Consider the following 17,316-nt stretch of genomic DNA (forward strand, 5'->3'; position numbering starts at 1 on the left):
TAAATGGCCAAATGTGATGTGTAATGGATTTGAAGTTAACTTTTAAGGAAAATCTATGTGGCAGTGTGTGTGTGTGGCAGCAATTTGTACAACATTTTTCCAGCTGTTAAGGCAGAAGAAGATCCCCAAAAAGTGGCGGCATTTTTGCTGTCAGAAGGTTTTACATTTAATGAGGATGTGGCGGCATGCGGCGCCACCTCTAGGTTTGTGTGGAGACTGCGTTTCGCAAGGATATTTGCTCATAGCAAGCTCTGATCTAGCAGCTCTAAGATCTAGCAGCTCTAAGATCTAAGCAGCCAAATTCGCTACCCATAAAATTCGTAACTTTAACTCCATGTCCTTCTCTAAATTTTCATGTGCCACACAGCACACCACTCCAATCCCACTCCACTCTCACGTATGTCGTATGGGGCAGAGACCATTATTACTCGTTCTCTGCCATTTAACTGCCAAATTACAGACCTCTTCCACATCCCTGACTCCTGTGGTGCACCTGCTGTCCCCCCTCGCTTCGCAAAACGCAAAACCACATTCGAATTGCGTGCACACAAAAATTAACTGGAAAATGTGAGAGACGAGACCCCGAAAAAATATACAGGGAAAAAAACAAGAGGAGAAAACCAAACGAAAATCAAATATTTGCCATATTTTGCAATTGGAAAATCAACGACAGCACGCAAGGCTCTCTCTCTCTCTCTCCCTCCCTCCCTTCCACTCTTTCGCTTTCAGAACGAAAGGACCTGCCTCTACTTCAATTTTGGACGAAAATAAAATGGCGGCGTTGTGTTGTTTCCGGTTTTTCGTGTTGCTTTTCGTATGAAAAGATTCGCGAAACGCAAACGAGAGAATTCCCAACGTATTCCAAAATAACAAAAAACAAAACCATTACATTTTTCACCTTGCAAAATTCAGTGGAATACTCGGAACGTTTTTATATGCGAGGGGCTTTGGAATGCGAGTGTCACCCCACACACACACACACACACACACACACACACACACACACACACACACACACACACACACACACAGAGTGGGAGAGGTAGGGGGTTTATTTGTGTTTATGGCAAGTGACCCCAAAGAATGGTAGATCCCTGCCACAAAAACAAAACAAAAAATAGGCAAGAGAAAAGAGAAATGGCCCAAAGGCACCATCGGAGCTGCATTGGCAGCAAACTGCATTTGCAATGCAAAACTGGAGCACACACAGGAAGCGACGAGGCAGCAAGGACACAGACACAGCACAGCACCGCGTTTGGGTGCAGAAACGAGCCGAGCGACTGTTGCATCTGTCCACCGCCCACATGTGCCCGTTGCCGTTGCCGTTGCCGTTGGGTTGTTTCCTTCCCTTTTTGGAAACTCTCATGTGTAGGCGAACAATTATTTATAGCAGGTGGCTATGTTTCCATAAAAAGGATATCATACCCTGTCGATGGGTAGAGGGGTACGGTACGATCATGGTGAGGGGATTTTGGGAATTAAACATCCTCATAGGTTTACATTTAACACTGAAGATTAATTGTTACACTGTTATACTATGTGCATATATCGCTTAAAAATTGTATGCTGATACAGAGCAAACTATATTTTCTTTGCGGATCAAATCTGTTATACAATTGTATTCAAAAACTGTTATACCGTAATATATATTTGTGTATAACAGCTGTTATACGGTTATTATTTTTTTTTTTTATTAAACTGTTATACTGTTGACTACCTTTAAAACTTCCTAGCTGTTATACATATAAAGCCTCTTTTTTGAGAACTGTTCTACCGCATCCAAAAAGAGTATATCCCCCGTCGATCACCACCCATCCCATAGATGTATGTATTGCCCCTACTCTGCCACTGCCACGGCTTCTGCTTCCGTTTGTGCCGTTAGTTTTTGTTTTCGTTTTTGTGACGAATGCGCGCACCTGGCACTCAATAAAACAAAATCTCCATAAGCCCACAATTTTCCAAATGTACAGCTCGTGTCTGTGTGTTCGTGTGAGTGTAATTCATATGCAGATATGTATGTCCCGTATGAATTTATGGATGTGTGTGTGTGGGTGTGTGCGTGTTAGAACGGATACCATGGCGGTTTTTCCAGCGGTAAGCAAAGCTTTACGGCTGAGCCACAGCTGCTGCCGCACGCTGCGGTTTTCTATTTACGACAAAAACAGAAAAATAGAAAAAAGCTGAAAAAAAAAAACAGAAAAACATAGACTATATTATTTATGTTGAACCACTCGCCCTAGCCCCCCTTACTTACCATCACCCCACCACTCTTCTCTCTCTCCTCTCTCTCTCTTCCCGCAGGGGAGCTCGTCCAGTGCCGCTGCCGCTGCCGCCGCCGCTGCCGCATCGTCAACACAGCAGCGCAGCGCTTTTCCCGGCGCACCACTAACCGCTTCAGCCGTTGCACTCAAAGGCTCCTTGCCACAGCGTCCACCGGCCATGACGAGCCCAGCCGCTGCTGCTGCCGGCGCTGCTTTAGCCGCCGGCGCCCCTTATCGCGGTGCCACCAGCTGGACCCCACAGGGCTATGCCCCGGCCGCTGCCGCCGCCGCTGCTGCCGTGGCCCAGCAGGCCGCCTACCGCTACACGGCGCCGCTCCCCCAGCCGGCCTATGCCGCCTATACGCCGCACACGGCCACCACACCGGCCACAACCACGGTGAGTACTCATTTTTGTGGGGTGTGTGGGTTGGGGGGTGGACACTAATCTCTGCGGAAATCGGTTTAGAATGGAAATCTGTAGAGGAATTTTCATTCGAAATTACATGGAAAAGCGATTAAAGTAGATTTAAGTCCAGCTTGTGTTTTAAAACTGTGCATTACAGATAACAGTGTTGTTAAGTGCCGTTTGGAGTACATACAATTTTAAATTTTAGATAAACAGAAGTTGATGAGAAGGGAAGTCGCTTGATAATACATTTTATGCACATTTTTAGACTCTATTTAAATTCCAGTATAAATATTTCAGCGACTGACTGAAACATTCACAAATGGCAGTGTTGTTAAATGCAGTTTAAGGTACTAAAGAGCTTCAAAGTAAAGAAATTTAGAAGTGAATTATAGATTAAAATTCTAGAATAAACCTAATTTCAGACCAAATATTCCAAGCAGTGCTTCCAACTAATCTTTTCAATGTTGATAAATGCTGGTTAGAGTACTTAGAGTCCCAAGAGTGTAGTAAAGCGTAGATTTATGAATCATTCTTGGCTTTCTTCTGATTCTATAACCAAATTTCAATTGATTTTTAGATAACCTGGAAAATAAAACTCAATCCTGAGGCACATTCTTGTCTCTTATCTGATCTCCCATTCTCGTTCCGGAAATTCATGCATATTAATTTCCGAATATTACATTATCTATATCAAAGCATTCTCTCTGATTCCATCCAATAAATGAGCACTCTTCCATTTTAGAGCACACACCGCCCCCCTTCTACTTCTGATGAATTTTCTTCAATTCCTGTGTAATGGTCCGCATAATCGAAAATTTATGTGCGTCCATCAGCAGCAAGCAAAATGGAATTCAAGTGTTTTTACACTTCCAAGAACTACCTCTATTAACTGGTATCTTCCCCTTTCCCCTCTCTCTTCCATTTCTCTTACCCATTACATCTGTGCTCGCCGAAGTGCTCCCCGTAGTTCTCTTAGCCGGCTTTCTCCCTTTCCATTTCCTTTTGAACTTATTGATTGTCAAGTGGAGTTCCTCAGTTTGACAAGAGACAGTAGGAATAGTCAGGAAGAGAAGTAGAGAACGATCGAGAGTGGGAGTGGGAGTGGGAGGACGAGACCGAGAACGAGGACTGGCTGTCATTTATTGAAAATTGCTCAAGCAGCAATTTATTTATGACCCTCTCGTTGTTGGGCCGTTTGGAGAGTGTTTTTGGGGAATTTGCTTTCATGCCTCGCTCCAGCCATGCAGCCAGCCTTCGGGGGTGTCTGTAAACCTCTGTTTTGGATGCCACTCTGTTTCTGTGGGGAGGGGGGGCATTTCCATGCGATTATCCTTTCATGCAGGCTATGCCTATGCGATTGTCTTTCCTGTCAACTCCGTCTCTGCTCTCTCTCTCTCTCTCTCTCTGTGCTCACTCCTAGCACCTCTACGTTGGCCTGTAGGCCGGCCGCCTCTTCTCATGGCTCATCAACCTGACAGTTTTGTTGGTTGCATTAATTTGGGCCCGGGCCTCGTTCTGATTTGTGTCATCCGCCTCACAAACAGCAGACTGACGAGAGTCGCCTCCTCAAAAACAACACAACGTGAAAGGGGGGGGAATAAGCCTCAAGGCCTCAAGGCCTCAAGGCTGAATCAAGTGCAAAAGTGGGAACGGGATCAAGTGTGGGGGTACTGGGGATACTGGGGGTATCCAATTCCCAAATCTTTTGCTGGCAATCAATTAGTCTGTTTGTGGTTTTTCACACTCGGACATTCATCAAAGTCAGTCGGGTGAGGGAGGGAGGGTCATTTTCAATTTGAAAGTCACAGACAGCAGGACAATCAGGGGCACAGACAGGAGCAGGAGCAGGAGTAGCAGCAGCACCAGCACCAGCACCAGTCCATGTACGAGTAGCATCATTAATAACGAACAATTAAGAATATCGTGGATACGAGAGTCGACAAGTCAGACAAGACCCTCGACTGCTCGACTGTTGGACTGCTCGACTGCTCGACTGCACGACCGCCGCTCGATGCTGTTTCCATCAACTTAATCAGCATTATCTGCTTCTGACTCATTTCCCCAGGATTCCCCTACACCACCCTGCCCACCCTGCGGGCTCTGTGACACAAAGCCAGAGCCGAAAGCCGAGACCAAGGCCAGGGCTCAAAAGTTCACTGCTGTGCTGTGCTGTTCAAATATAATCTGCTCCTGTCTCCTGCCTGCACCCCTCGCGGTATCGGCAGACAACGGGCATCATCATGACGAATGATGTTCGCTGGTTTTGACAAATTTAGCAACCACCAGCAAGAGCAGGAGCAGCAGTAACCCCGCCCCCCCCCAAAGAGCTCCTTCTGAGGACTCTTCAGAGCTATCTCTTTTGGTAGAATTTTCAATTTGATTTACAAATGATTTTCAATTCGATGGCAAGCTGTCTGTCTAAGGAAAATACTTGGTGAAAAACTGCTTATCCAACCCCTTTGTGTGTGTGTGTGTGTGTTTGTGTGTGGGTGGGTGGGTGGTGGTGTGCCTGGCGGCAAAACAACTTCTAATAAATGCGCCGAAAAAGTGCTGAAAATAAACGAGCAAATAAATAACCAGTCAGAGAATATTCCCCCCAACCCAAACAAGCCCACCCCCTCAGGTGGTGGGGTGGCGGCGTGGCAAACCTCTTGTCGATTTTCGTCTTTGCATTTTCTTTTCTTTATATTTATTTTTTTGGTCGGGTGGGGGGGTGATTTTCATTGCCTGCGGGTCGTCGTTTGCTGACGCTCCGGCTCTGTGGCTTTTCGCTTACCTCTCTTACTTTTATTTCTATTTTCTGCTGTGCCTGTGCCCTGCCCCGCGAACCGCCTCCTTCTCCCTTTTGCACTACTATCAAACCAGCCCGAAATTCATTCATTCATTCATTCAACGCTGTCGGTTCGCGTCCGCGTCCGCGTCCACGTCCTCGAATGGCAGTTAAATAATCCAAAAGGGAAATGTATTTTTTGTGGGCGTCATCGTCCATCGTATCCGTCCTCTGCCACTGCCTCAGTGGTCTGTGCTGCTGCTGCTGCCGCTGCTGATGTCCAGTTCCAGTTCGATGGCCATTAAAGCTGCATGCGAATGTTGCTCATAAATATAAAGTGCGGCTACTTATTTCGTGTTTTCCACCTCCTCACTCCCTCTATCTTTCTCTCTCTCTCTCTCGTATTTGTATGAAAGGTTTTCCTTCCTTCGCTGTCGTCGTCGTCGTCGTCGTCTGGCCCAAGGGTTCATAGATTATCGCTTTTGATTTAAGTGTCGTTAGACCCGCGGCATTTGCTTTCTGTTTTCCCCCAAAAATGGTTCCACTTGATGTTGCGGAACAAAAAAAAAAACACTAAACAAAACTGAAATTTGTTTTAATTATAATTAGTTTTTTGTTGGTTTGTCGGGGGTTGTTTTGTGCTTTGTCTTTGGACTTGGATTGGTGCTTGACTTGACAAACTTTGTCAAGTGTACCCGAAAAAAGTTTCCAAGATAAAGTGGTTCATTTTGGGGCGTCCAAAACTGAGGTGATTTGTCTGGAATTAGTGCCCAGAGGGCGGGGAAAGAAAAGTGAGAGAGTAATCATGTTTTCTAGATTTTCTTAAGTCCAAAAAAAAGTCACTTTTGACATCTAAAATAGCTGCAAATATATCTACGAATCATTTTACCACGATCGTGTCATTTATTAGGCCGAAAAGTATGCAAAAAAATTGTATTTTTAATAGAAGAAAAAAAACCTTTGATAAATTAGGGAAATTTACAAGGAATTTTATAGATTTATATTTATTTTAAACGTATAATTTACGTACTCCTCGAAATACTATCTACTACAAAGTGTCGTACTTCATTCAGCCTTTTCAGCCACTCAATCTTTCCTACCCAAGAATAAACCGAGAGAAAATGGATACTGGCGCATCACTTAATCCTTATGCCTGACCACTTTCCACATCAGCATGGCTGGCATAACAATTTATCTTATAGATACATACATAATTGTATATCCATATTATTCCTGATATTGCCATCGTTTCATATTTCGTATAAAATTCAATTCCAATTGTCTTTGGGCGATGTTCAAGCAGGTCCAAGTGGACTTCTCTTCTCTTGAGTGGAAATGCGTTTTGAAAAATGCCTGAGTACACAAGAGATTATATAATCATCCATTGAAGCAGGCCAGCGCCGATGTCCTTGGAGAAATAGGAGCAGAGTTTCAATGGGGCACCCACCCGGGTGGGTGTGTGGAACGGGAGGCAAAGTCAGTGAAGAAGACATCATCATTTCAATCGTTATGCGACTGCCCCTGCTGCTGCCCCCCACCACCCCCGCCGGACAAGGAGCTGCAATTTTCTTCATTGCAATTCAATGTTCAAGTTACATTTCCGTTTTGAGTCACTCCTTTGGTTCCAGTCTCTTGGGCAGGACCTCCTTCCTGTTCTCCGACGCTGCACATCCACATCCACTAGATAGTTTTGCAATAACTATAAACATTAGTTTAATTTTAAACAAGTTTATGTTTATTCAGGCCCAGGCAGGACTCTTCTTCCTCTTTGGCAGACTCCTCCTGGGACACTGGGCGGGCACACTTGAGAGCATTTTGCCGCTGCTTTTTCCTTTTCCTTCCTGCTCCGTGCGTTTTCCTTCAACTTGTTGAATTTCAATTGTATTTCGTTAGGCCAAAATGAAAAGCTGAGACGGAAACCGTACAGTGGGTAGGGGGTACAGGGTGTGGGAGTGGGTGTTGGCGTTGGCGTGGATGGAATGGCAGATAGAAACGCATAAATGTAAATGTTATTCTTGTGCATTTTATTCCGTTTTAAATTTTAATTATTTTTAGCTGCCAAAAGCAGAAGCAGCAGCAGCAGAAGCAGCAAGTACTCTCACTCTCTCATTCCCTTTGGGTGTTCTCTCTCGTATCTCAAGAGAAAATTGAATTTGTGGGGTAATGGCCAGAGGTTGGGGTTGTGCGGGGGTGGGAGGGTGGTAGGGCTAAGACAGTTGGACGTTTGCTTGGGCACTTAAGTTTCAAAAGCAATTATTGTTGAAATATTATTTACATATTCCATGGCTATCCCTCACTGCTATATTCCCTTGCCCCGCCACTCTCTCTCTCTCTCTCTCTCTGTCTATATTTTTCCTGTCTCTTCATCTCCATGAAATCCTCACGGGTCGTATGAGTGTTATGCAAATGTGTCGCCCTGCTAAATGCAACATAATGTGGCCTCAGCTCCATTCCTATTTTGGCATGCAAAAGCTTCTGCTTCAAAAGAGAGTTATAGAATTTTAAATGCATGGAAAAAAGGGAAGGCAGAGACAGAGAATGGGAGAGAGGTAAAAAAAAGAGTTAGAGAAAGAGAGTTTTGGATATTTGTATAAGCTTAAAGTTGAGTGGTTTTCCTTGCTTTATTTGAATGGGCGGCAAAGTCCCCGTGAAAGCCCTGATTAAAGTTGTGGGTGCGGCACTAAGGTTATTATTTTGTTTGGCAAGTTTATAAATAACTCTTTGAAATAAAGATTGTAACATAAAATAGTTCAAGGCAGTCTCCGAGTAATTTAGTTCAAGAAAACATTAGAAAGACTGTATAAAAAGTTGTATGTTTGCTTTGAGTACTAATCAGATAATATATAAAATAAGCCTTAAAAGAAAGGGTCCTACGTAGGAAGGCTCTCTTAACGGACACAGGAAATATTCAGATTTATATAATATGAAATTGGTTTTTTTTAAGCCCAAACACTTTGTGATTACAGCTTACCGTCTGTGAAATATAAAGCATTGAAATGCAGAAATGATGATTTTTGTGCGGTATTTTTTACGAAATTTTGACTTTAAAAACCCAGGAAAAGTCGAAAAAAAATTATATCTTGTGTTTGGGCTTAACTTCTAGCTATTTTAATTATCTTTTCAAAATAGCAAATTTCTTTACAACCAGACGTAAGATACTAGAGCTATGTGAAAAAAACAAGCGCTACCTCTAAAAAAAGCTTTAAAAAAAATACCAGACTTCAAAAATTCTTCAAAAAAAAGTTCTGCCATAGAAAAAAAACCATAATTCTTTAAAAAATTTTAAATCCCCATATCTATCAGAAAAAGTCGGTTTGGATCCTTGAGGAAAAAAAAAGTTCGATTTTGTCGAGTAGTGTTATCAGTATCCTTTATCTTTAAATCGATTCCAGCAGTAAATTGTAATAATTTTGTAACCAATTTTTGTACCCACTTTTGCAATGGGTCTTCCTGTTAATAGTGCATTGAATTCGCGTTTTCTGTTGAATATTTTCGTGCGGTACTTTTGAACTTTTGTCATCATATTACAAATTTTTCATGGTTTATTTACAACTATTTTTTGTCGTTGTTTGTTGAAGCATTATTTAAATTTTTCGAATTTTTTCAGCTGTAATTTTTACAGAGGAGTTTTTGTTTTGTTTTTGTACTCTTTTGAGAGCGACCGCGCCATAAATTCCACAACTGGCGGGGCGGACACATAAATCAACAAACATGCTCAATCAAAATTCCAGCTGGCCAGCAAAGGGTTAAGTAAACAGCGAGCGAGTGAAAGAGGGTGATATATATATTTATAGAGTGACCACAGCGGGATATAGGAGGGCAGAGAGGCGACACCCACAACCACCACCCACATCGACACGTTGATGGAATCAATAAAAACACATTAAACTTTATGTGCTCCAAAAGGCAAATGCCCCAAGAAAAAACCAAAGCTTAAAGAGGGCGAGGAATGGAGCAAAAAGCAGCTGAAAAAGCAATGCAGGTGGATAAAGCTAGAGAGAGAAAGATAAAGGGGGGGGGAGAGATAGAGAGAGCGATAGAGGGGTGCCAACTATATCCTGGCTGCTGGATTAATTAAAAGTGTTGAGCTGGCAAAAGTGCAGAAAGGCAAATATTGGCCAAAGAACGGATGCGAGAAAAAAGTAGTGGTAAATGAGAGAGGAGGGTGGGGCCATGAGACAACTGGGGAGGAGAAAGAGGATGCCCTGGGGAAAATAACGGGACATAAAGCGATTAACTCAATAAAGCGTAAGCGTTAAAACAAAAGTGACAAAGTGCACAGAGCGTGCAGAGCGGACAACGACACGAACGAGCGAACAATGCAAATAAACAGCAGCGAACAGCAGTGCGAACAGAGCACAAAGGAGATCACACGCAGAGAGAGAGAGAGAGAGAGAGAGAGAAGGGAAATAAAGAGCGAACTGTCGTGTCTACGCCCGAACGGGCTTAAATGGCAAGCGACCAAAAACATGCGGCTTTCACGCTTTGGACCCTTGTGCAATCAGCCAAGGAAAAGCAAACAAAAAAGGTCTGCTAGTTGCGTAGTTTCATCAGACTACGGGGATACCTCTGAAGCAGATCAGATCCATTGGGGAAGAACTATTCAACGCCGAATGAAATATTCACAAATTGTAGCTGCTGAACCTTTTTCGTCAATTTTTGTATCTGGAAAGGAACAGGCATAATTTTGTGTCAATCGATATATTAAATAATAGCCCCAATAGCTTTCAAATTTCGAATGCCACAGAACTTGCCAAGCCACCAAAAAGCTTTAGATTTGATGCTGATTCCGAATATCATTGGATCATTGGTCCATCATTGATTTTACAAAAAAATAGCTCACCTTTCTACACTTTTCCACACGCTTACCGGAGGCAGGAGGATACACAAATTGTATTTATCTTGCCTCTTAAAATGCTTCTTAAAGCTTAAAACTGTCTCGTGGCCGGCTACAAATTGGTGCAGCTGCCACAACATTTCCATGGGTCGGTCGTCTGGTCTGTCCTGTCCTGCGGCTAATGCAATGAGGCAGGAGGCTGCTGCTCTGCTGCTGCTGCTGCTGTTCCTCGACCAAATTATAAAACTTAACTGCAAGTGACAGCCCAAAGCTGCTGTTGCTGCCGCTGTTGATGCTGCTGCTTATGGAGGTTGGTGGTAGGCTCTTACTGTGGCAGAGTGTCATGGAGCACGGGCTGTTGCTGCTGCTGTGTAGCTACCGCACGTGCCACGCATCCTGACATTTGGCGGCGGCCCACAAAAACTGGCCATCCTCTCATCGTCACTGACACTTGACATTTTGCCGCAGAAGCCCACGCTCTCTCTCTCTCTCTCTCTTTGTGTGTGGGTGTAAGTTCAAAGTGCAGACCCCGACACTGGTGTAATATTTCAATAAAAAAAAAAGAATGAGGAAAAAGAGAGGAAAATATTGAAATGAAAGCCACCGCAGCTGTGGATGCGGATGCAGGATGCAGGACATGGAAACGAAAGGCGCACTTCCTTCAGCGCCTACAGCTGACCCCAAAAAATGCTTAGCCCAGCAGAGCCACCCCAGAGCCTCCGCCCGCGCCCGCCCCCGTCCCTTCATCATCATCATCGTCATCGTCTTCCTGGTCCGCCGTTCAGTTTGGTGTGTAATATTATCCACTTGGGTCTTCCTGTTGCTGCAGCACTGCTTCCTGCCGCCTGCCTCCTGCCACCTACCGTTTCCTTGTCGATTGTTCTCGCCAGCAAGTTGTTGTCGTCGTCGTCAGCGTCCTTGCTGTTGTTGTTGTTGTTGCCTCAGATGGTTGCATTTCGTGGGGCAATAAATTGGATTGCAAATGGATTCGAGTGGCAAGCGAGAGAGCGAGCGCGGTTCTTTTGTGGCGCGCAGAAACGTGTCAGCAAAGGCCAGCAGAATTGGATCGATAACAGTTTTCCGCAGTTATTTTTGTTCGCGTTATATATCGAAATTGAATTATTTTAATCAAGACAAAAACAATCGTTTCAATAATTATATTAAATGCAATTTCGATGACAAACGAATGCTAATAGTTCCATCAAAGGATACCTATTTGGCAAATATAATCGAATTTATCGAAATTGTCACAGCTATCGATTAGTTTTTGAAACATGTCTAATTTAAGTAAAAGTCCCACCCTCTCTTGTTGCTTTTTTTGTTTTGTTCAGTTTAGCATCAATTTATCGTAAAATTATGGCGTTTTTTTTTCTAAACCCCAAAGTTGATCCCCTTGACACCCACTGTGGGCCACCAGCAGCACTGGCATCACTGGCATCCCTTTTTTTACTGTTATTGGATGTGGCAAATCCAATATTGTTGCGCCGTTGTTTTTGCTCTTTCGGCCCCAACTTTAATCGAATGCCATACAGCGTTAGGGTCCTTCGTTCCCCGATTCCTATCCTCCATTCCTTCCTTCCTATGACCGAACTTTTGCTGTTGCTGTGGCTCCTTTTGCTGCTGCTGCTGCTCCTGCTGCTGTGGCTCCTTCTGCTGCCCGTTGCCTGTTATAAATTGTCTGAAAGTCGCTTTACAAGGTTTTCGTATCATATTTTATTATTACGCGGTTTTTCACGCTCTTTCCGGGTGGCCACGAACCATCCCTGCTCCCTCCTGCGCCCAGCGTCTGATAGCCGGACGTGTACCCCGCGTGCTCGGACTTTACCGCTGGACTCGCTCTCGCCATGCAAACTCTTGCGAGAGTGTTTCCCCAAGCCCTCGGACATCGATGCATTGCGTTAATTTTGTTTTTATACCACAACGAAAAGCGCTGCTATGGGGGGATCAGAGGAGTAAAAACAATATTTTATGGTTGCTCGCAGATTTTCCGCTTTCCACCAACAGTCACCGTCCCCCCCATAAGGATTTATTACAAAAGTTCTTCTGCCCCTCGCGGGCAACAGTTTTAAGCTTTTCCTGCACTGAAAACTGAAAACTGATGGGGGAAAATACTTGAGACGTGAGAGTGCAAAGAGATTGAAGATGCTTGACCTTTTTGCATGTTTGATAGGTAGATCAGATCTCTGCTGATAATCAAGGTCCGGGACCTTGACTAGAGTGAGTTTTCCCCCCGAGAGAAGAGAGAGACATAGATTTTTCGTTTTAGCTTTGATTTTGATTTTGCTAATTGCTTTTATCCATTCCGTTTGCTTGTCAGGCTTTTCTCTGTGTCTGTGTCTGTCTCTGTCTCTGCCACAAAAGTACTTTAATACATGCCACATGCGAGGTGTGTAGGAGCCTGCCAACACACACACGAAAGGTTTTTAGGGGGAGGGAGGCGCTGAAGCGAGAGAGAAAACCAAAGAAACCTCAAAACATGGCCAAAGGAGAAAGGATACTGATACTGAGGAGGACTGGGAACGGACTTGGGACTCCTTTGGTTGCTAATTAAGTTAGATGCATCTTTGTTGCATTACGCAAACCGAATCAAGTGGCACCGCAAAGTGCCAAGAGCTCAAGAGTTGCCTCTCTCTCTCCCACTCTCTCTCTTGCTCTCTTGCTCTGTGTGTTTGCTGCACATTAATTATTTGCCAGACTTGGAATTCCATTCCAAGGACTTTAATTTGCCAGACAACCTGGAGATTGCGTTTGAATATTGCTGCTCAGATACTGGCCCTGGTCTTGGTCTTGGTCTTGGTCCTGGTCCTGGTCCCTGTCCTGATGGGGGGATTTCCAGCAAAACAATTGAAGCAGACGAAGCATAAATTACTCTGCCTCAACACCTGATTGAAGGGCGTTGGGGGCCGTGGAGTGGCTGTAGAAGCAGCGCTACAGGGGAGCTACCTATTGTGGGTGCCAGGACTGAAGGACTCGTATGGTTGCCTGGCTATTCAAGAGGGTCAGCCATCACACACACACACACACACACACACATTGTACTTACCCTTGTTCTGTTGTTGTTGCTGTTGTGGTCATTGATTGTCTGCAATTTGCATTTCTAGACATGAACATTGCTCGGCTTGCATTTCCCCTCCATATGCATAGAAGAGAGTTGTAAAGAGCAATCAAAAGGGGTATAAAATGAGCCAAGGGAGAGGGTAAAAAGTAGTAATATATGGAGTAAAAAGGAGTCTAACGAGTGCCCCTTAAAGTGGAGCCTGCCACTGCCTAATGATTGACCATGATTCTGGCCCTTTGACAATGCCTCCATTCAAATCAAACCAAATTTGCTGTCAAAGGGTGTCCAGAAATGTGCTAAAACTTCCTTCAAATGATTTTCAGGCATTGCAAATCAAAGAAGAAACCTCCCTCATAGTTAGAGAGCAAGAAAAACTTTCTTCAATAAAATCTTTAAAGTTTTAACGAACTTTCAATGGCCTAAGGACCAAGGTTGAACTAAGGCTGTTTTCGCGTCATTTGAGGGGTTGAATACGTGACTTAGGTCGTTGCTTTTACCAAGAAATGGCTGCCAGGCTGCGCTTCCGACTATCATTTTAGCAGGGTTGTTTAATAATTAATTAACTAGCGGGTTAAACTGCCACTAGTTAGAGGTAGTTAAGTCCGCAAATAGAACGCGGGGATGGGGTGCAGGCCTGTGCATCGTTTCAATATTGATATTCCTGGAATCAGTAGAGTATCAGAGTATTTTTTTCCAGGAAAAAACAATTCAAATTCATTATACAGAGCATCAATCAGTGACAGAGATTGAGGCTTGGCACTCGGCAGAGAGCCCCTCAATCATTCACTCATTCAGGCATATGATGATGCATTCAATACACAGACAGAAAAAACTCTCTTTGTGGGGGTGGTGGGGAAAAGAGGCTGTCGGGGGGCTTTCACTTTGACTTTGGCCTGCCTTACATTTTCATATTTCCATTGCGATTCCGTATTCCCATTTATTCGCATGTTGTGCATTCACAAGGAAATGAACATCAGCTGCAAAAGCAGCAGCGGCAGCGGCTACAGCAAAAAGTAGAGGATATTTCGAAAAGGAAAAACGCTGAGCAATGAGAGGAGCATTGTTATAGAAACAAAAAAGGCAAAGAAAAACGTAAAGAGAAAAAAAAGCGAGCACATAAGTGGAAAAAATGGCGAGTGCGCGGCAGCGGATGGATGAAGGATGGGAAAACACTGAAATTAATTTCCGTTAATATGGGAGAGTGCATACGTATGTGTGTGTGTGTGTGTGTGTGTGTTTGTGTGTGCGTGGAAATGTGTAAAGTTTCTGTTACGGAAGTAAAAATTTCTTAATTGCCATTTTAATTGAAGCCATCGAGTGAAAACCCAGAGAGAATGTCGAGAGATGGCTGTGCGAAATGGCATTAAATGAAATGAAATGGAATGCAATTTTTGCATCTAGTGGGTACCGAAACGGAGAATGAAATGGTAACGGGGGAGTTGCTCTATTTGTTGTTCTTTTAATAAGTTAATTTGTTAAAAATTCCGAACGCTATTCAAACAGATACTTTGTAAATTATTTCCTCGATCGAATCAATTACTTTTTACAATTAAAACACATTTGTGAAAACAAGAAAGGAGAAATTTCTAAAGATAAATAGGGAATGAAAACATTTAAGAATGAAAAAAAAATAGAATAAAATAGAATTAATGATTGGAACAGCAGGAAACTAGCAAAACGAGACTACTGTTTCTACTTTTAATATTTAAATCAGAGTCACATACAAAACTAAGACCCACTCCACGCTTAAATTCGGTTCGAAACAGTTGAGCTTGCAAAAATGCGAATAAAACCAAACACTATCCATTCCACGAAGAATAACTAAAAAGCAGAGCAAATATAATGCAATAAAATCAATATAAATACATATATGTAAATCTAAAATCCAAAACGAAACTACAAATCTTTCCAACCCAAAAAGCACATTACACTCCACACTCGATTCCCTTCCCCTCTGGGGATAGTCCATTTATATTTAATTTGCAATTGTTTTGGCAGAATAAAAATCTCGCATCGTATGTAAATTCAATTTGATTACCAGCAGAGAGCATAGAGAACGAGCCCTATAGGAAGGAGCAGATGGGACACCCCACAGAGACATTGGGGAATATCAGACAATCCATTAACGCTGGCAGCAGGCAGCAGGAGCTTAATGCGTGGCTGATCAATTCAATGCCGAAAAAAAAAAAAAAACCAAATGATGTCCATGGCAACACGGACATACATAGAGGCAGGACCAGCGCCAGAGAACGAGAGATATACCACAATATTCACATTCACATGGCCGTCGAACCAATTTGTGCTCACTGGGGAACAAAATTCATGGCGCTTAGCATTTGAATTAGGGCCGCCACAGCCGTGGCGTGGAAACGCACACGGGGGCGAACAGCAAGAAAACAAAAAAAAAAGTAAAGCTAACAAACCAGAAAATCCGTGATTATTTATTAATTTGGCAAATTATTCATGCGACGCCGCGCCATCACAAATCTGTTTAGTTGGGTGTCGGGCTCTTCGCTGGCGAGGGGACGGACGGATATACCCTGGAGTCATGCTCCCCACTCGCCCCGCCCCAAAGGTGTGGAGAGGATGGTGACGTCGGTTACAGTTTGTTACGTGGCTGCCCGGGACACGCTCTTTCTTGTTCAAGCATTGTCTGTGTGTGGTTAGTCCTTGCTCCCTTCCACCTCCCTTCCTCCCCCTGTGAGGGAGTTTCAGAAGTTGTTGCTAGTTTGTTGCATTGCAAATTTTGTAGTGGATACAGTGGGGCAAGAATTATTTAAATCTTATAAAAAAAAGTTATGATGGGAAGTTCAAAATGCAATGAAAAATTTGAAATGGATGTAGAAACCCACAGAAAAATGTATATAATAAAAATAAAATTAAAATAAAAATAAATTAAAATCAAAATATAAAATATTAAAAAAAAAATACAAAAAAAAATAATTTAAATATAAATATAAAATAAAGTTATTTTGATAGTAGAAATCACTCATAAATACTCACTCATAAAAAAATATTAAATATTCCCAAATGAATCCATAAATCATAGCCAGTGCTGCGTGGCACTAAATTAAATTTTAAACGAAATTCCCCTCACTTCTGAATCACTGTGCAATTTGGACATTTGCAACAAACGACAATCGTTGAATGAACAAAGTTCCGTTCCCTTTTTGTTGTTGCTGTTGCTGCTGCTGCTGCTGCTGGTGCACTTTGGGGTTGCGTGGGTCGCCTGCTCCCAGTGCGGCGCTGTGGGCGTGGAGCGTGGAGCGTGGCCCTTGTCGCAGCTTTGGGGCACAAGTAACTTTCTGTTGCAGTGATTTATCATAAAGTTTTGCGACAAAACTAAATTTATTTACAGCAAAATCGACACAAAAAGAAGAAAAGGGATGAGCATGGGGGAAAAGGGCAAATTGTGAAAATGTAAAAATTAATTTCATCATACATATACATATATAAATCGAAATAAATGTCCGCATAATATATCATGCGATCGAACGTGAATGGCACTCTATAATAGATGGATACATTTGTATCTGAAGTTTGTGCAATTTTTATTTAATGAAAAGTTTTAATTTTGTTCCATCTGCCAAAGTAATTAATTGTAGTTCGAATTGGGTGTGGCTCCCCTATAGATATGATACTCGTATGTGTACATGCATAAACATACGTAGTGTACATATCAAATAAAATCAGTCCATAATTAAGCAGATTTTCGAGTGGCCTTGTGGATGGATTTACCATTTTGCTGCTGTTCTAAATAAATAGATCAAAAATATAGCAATTTCTCCACAAAATTCATAAACGAATGAACAAATACAAACACATACACACACCCGAAATTATAATGCAAATTTGTGTGTGTGTGTGTGTGTGCGTATGTGTGTGTGATTTACAGTTATGAAATTTTACAAGCTAAAATTCCCATTTTACAGCCATGAAATTTGCATTCATTTTCATTCATTCAATAACAAATAAATATGG

General features: G+C 42.8%; 1 protein-coding gene across 21 annotated transcripts in view; it reads left to right on the forward strand.

The window, feature by feature from the left end:
* Nucleotides 1–17,316, forward strand: part of LOC111073978 (protein alan shepard) — a 147,832-nt gene that overhangs the window by 73,492 nt on the left and 57,024 nt on the right. For 18 of the 21 annotated variants that reach the window (XM_022366572.2, XM_022366567.2, XM_022366573.2 and 15 more), the window contains one exon: nt 2,302–2,658. The exons of the other annotated variants lie outside the window; for them this stretch is intronic. In XM_022366572.2, the coding sequence (XP_022222264.1) occupies nt 2,302–2,658 (357 nt within the window). The remainder of the gene's footprint in view (nt 1–2,301; nt 2,659–17,316) is intronic. 21 annotated transcript variants of the gene reach the window in all.

This window comes from Drosophila obscura, unplaced genomic scaffold, assembly GCF_018151105.1.
Source record: "Drosophila obscura isolate BZ-5 IFL unplaced genomic scaffold, ASM1815110v1 contig_30, whole genome shotgun sequence".
NCBI lineage: Eukaryota > Metazoa > Arthropoda > Insecta > Diptera > Drosophilidae > Drosophila > Drosophila obscura.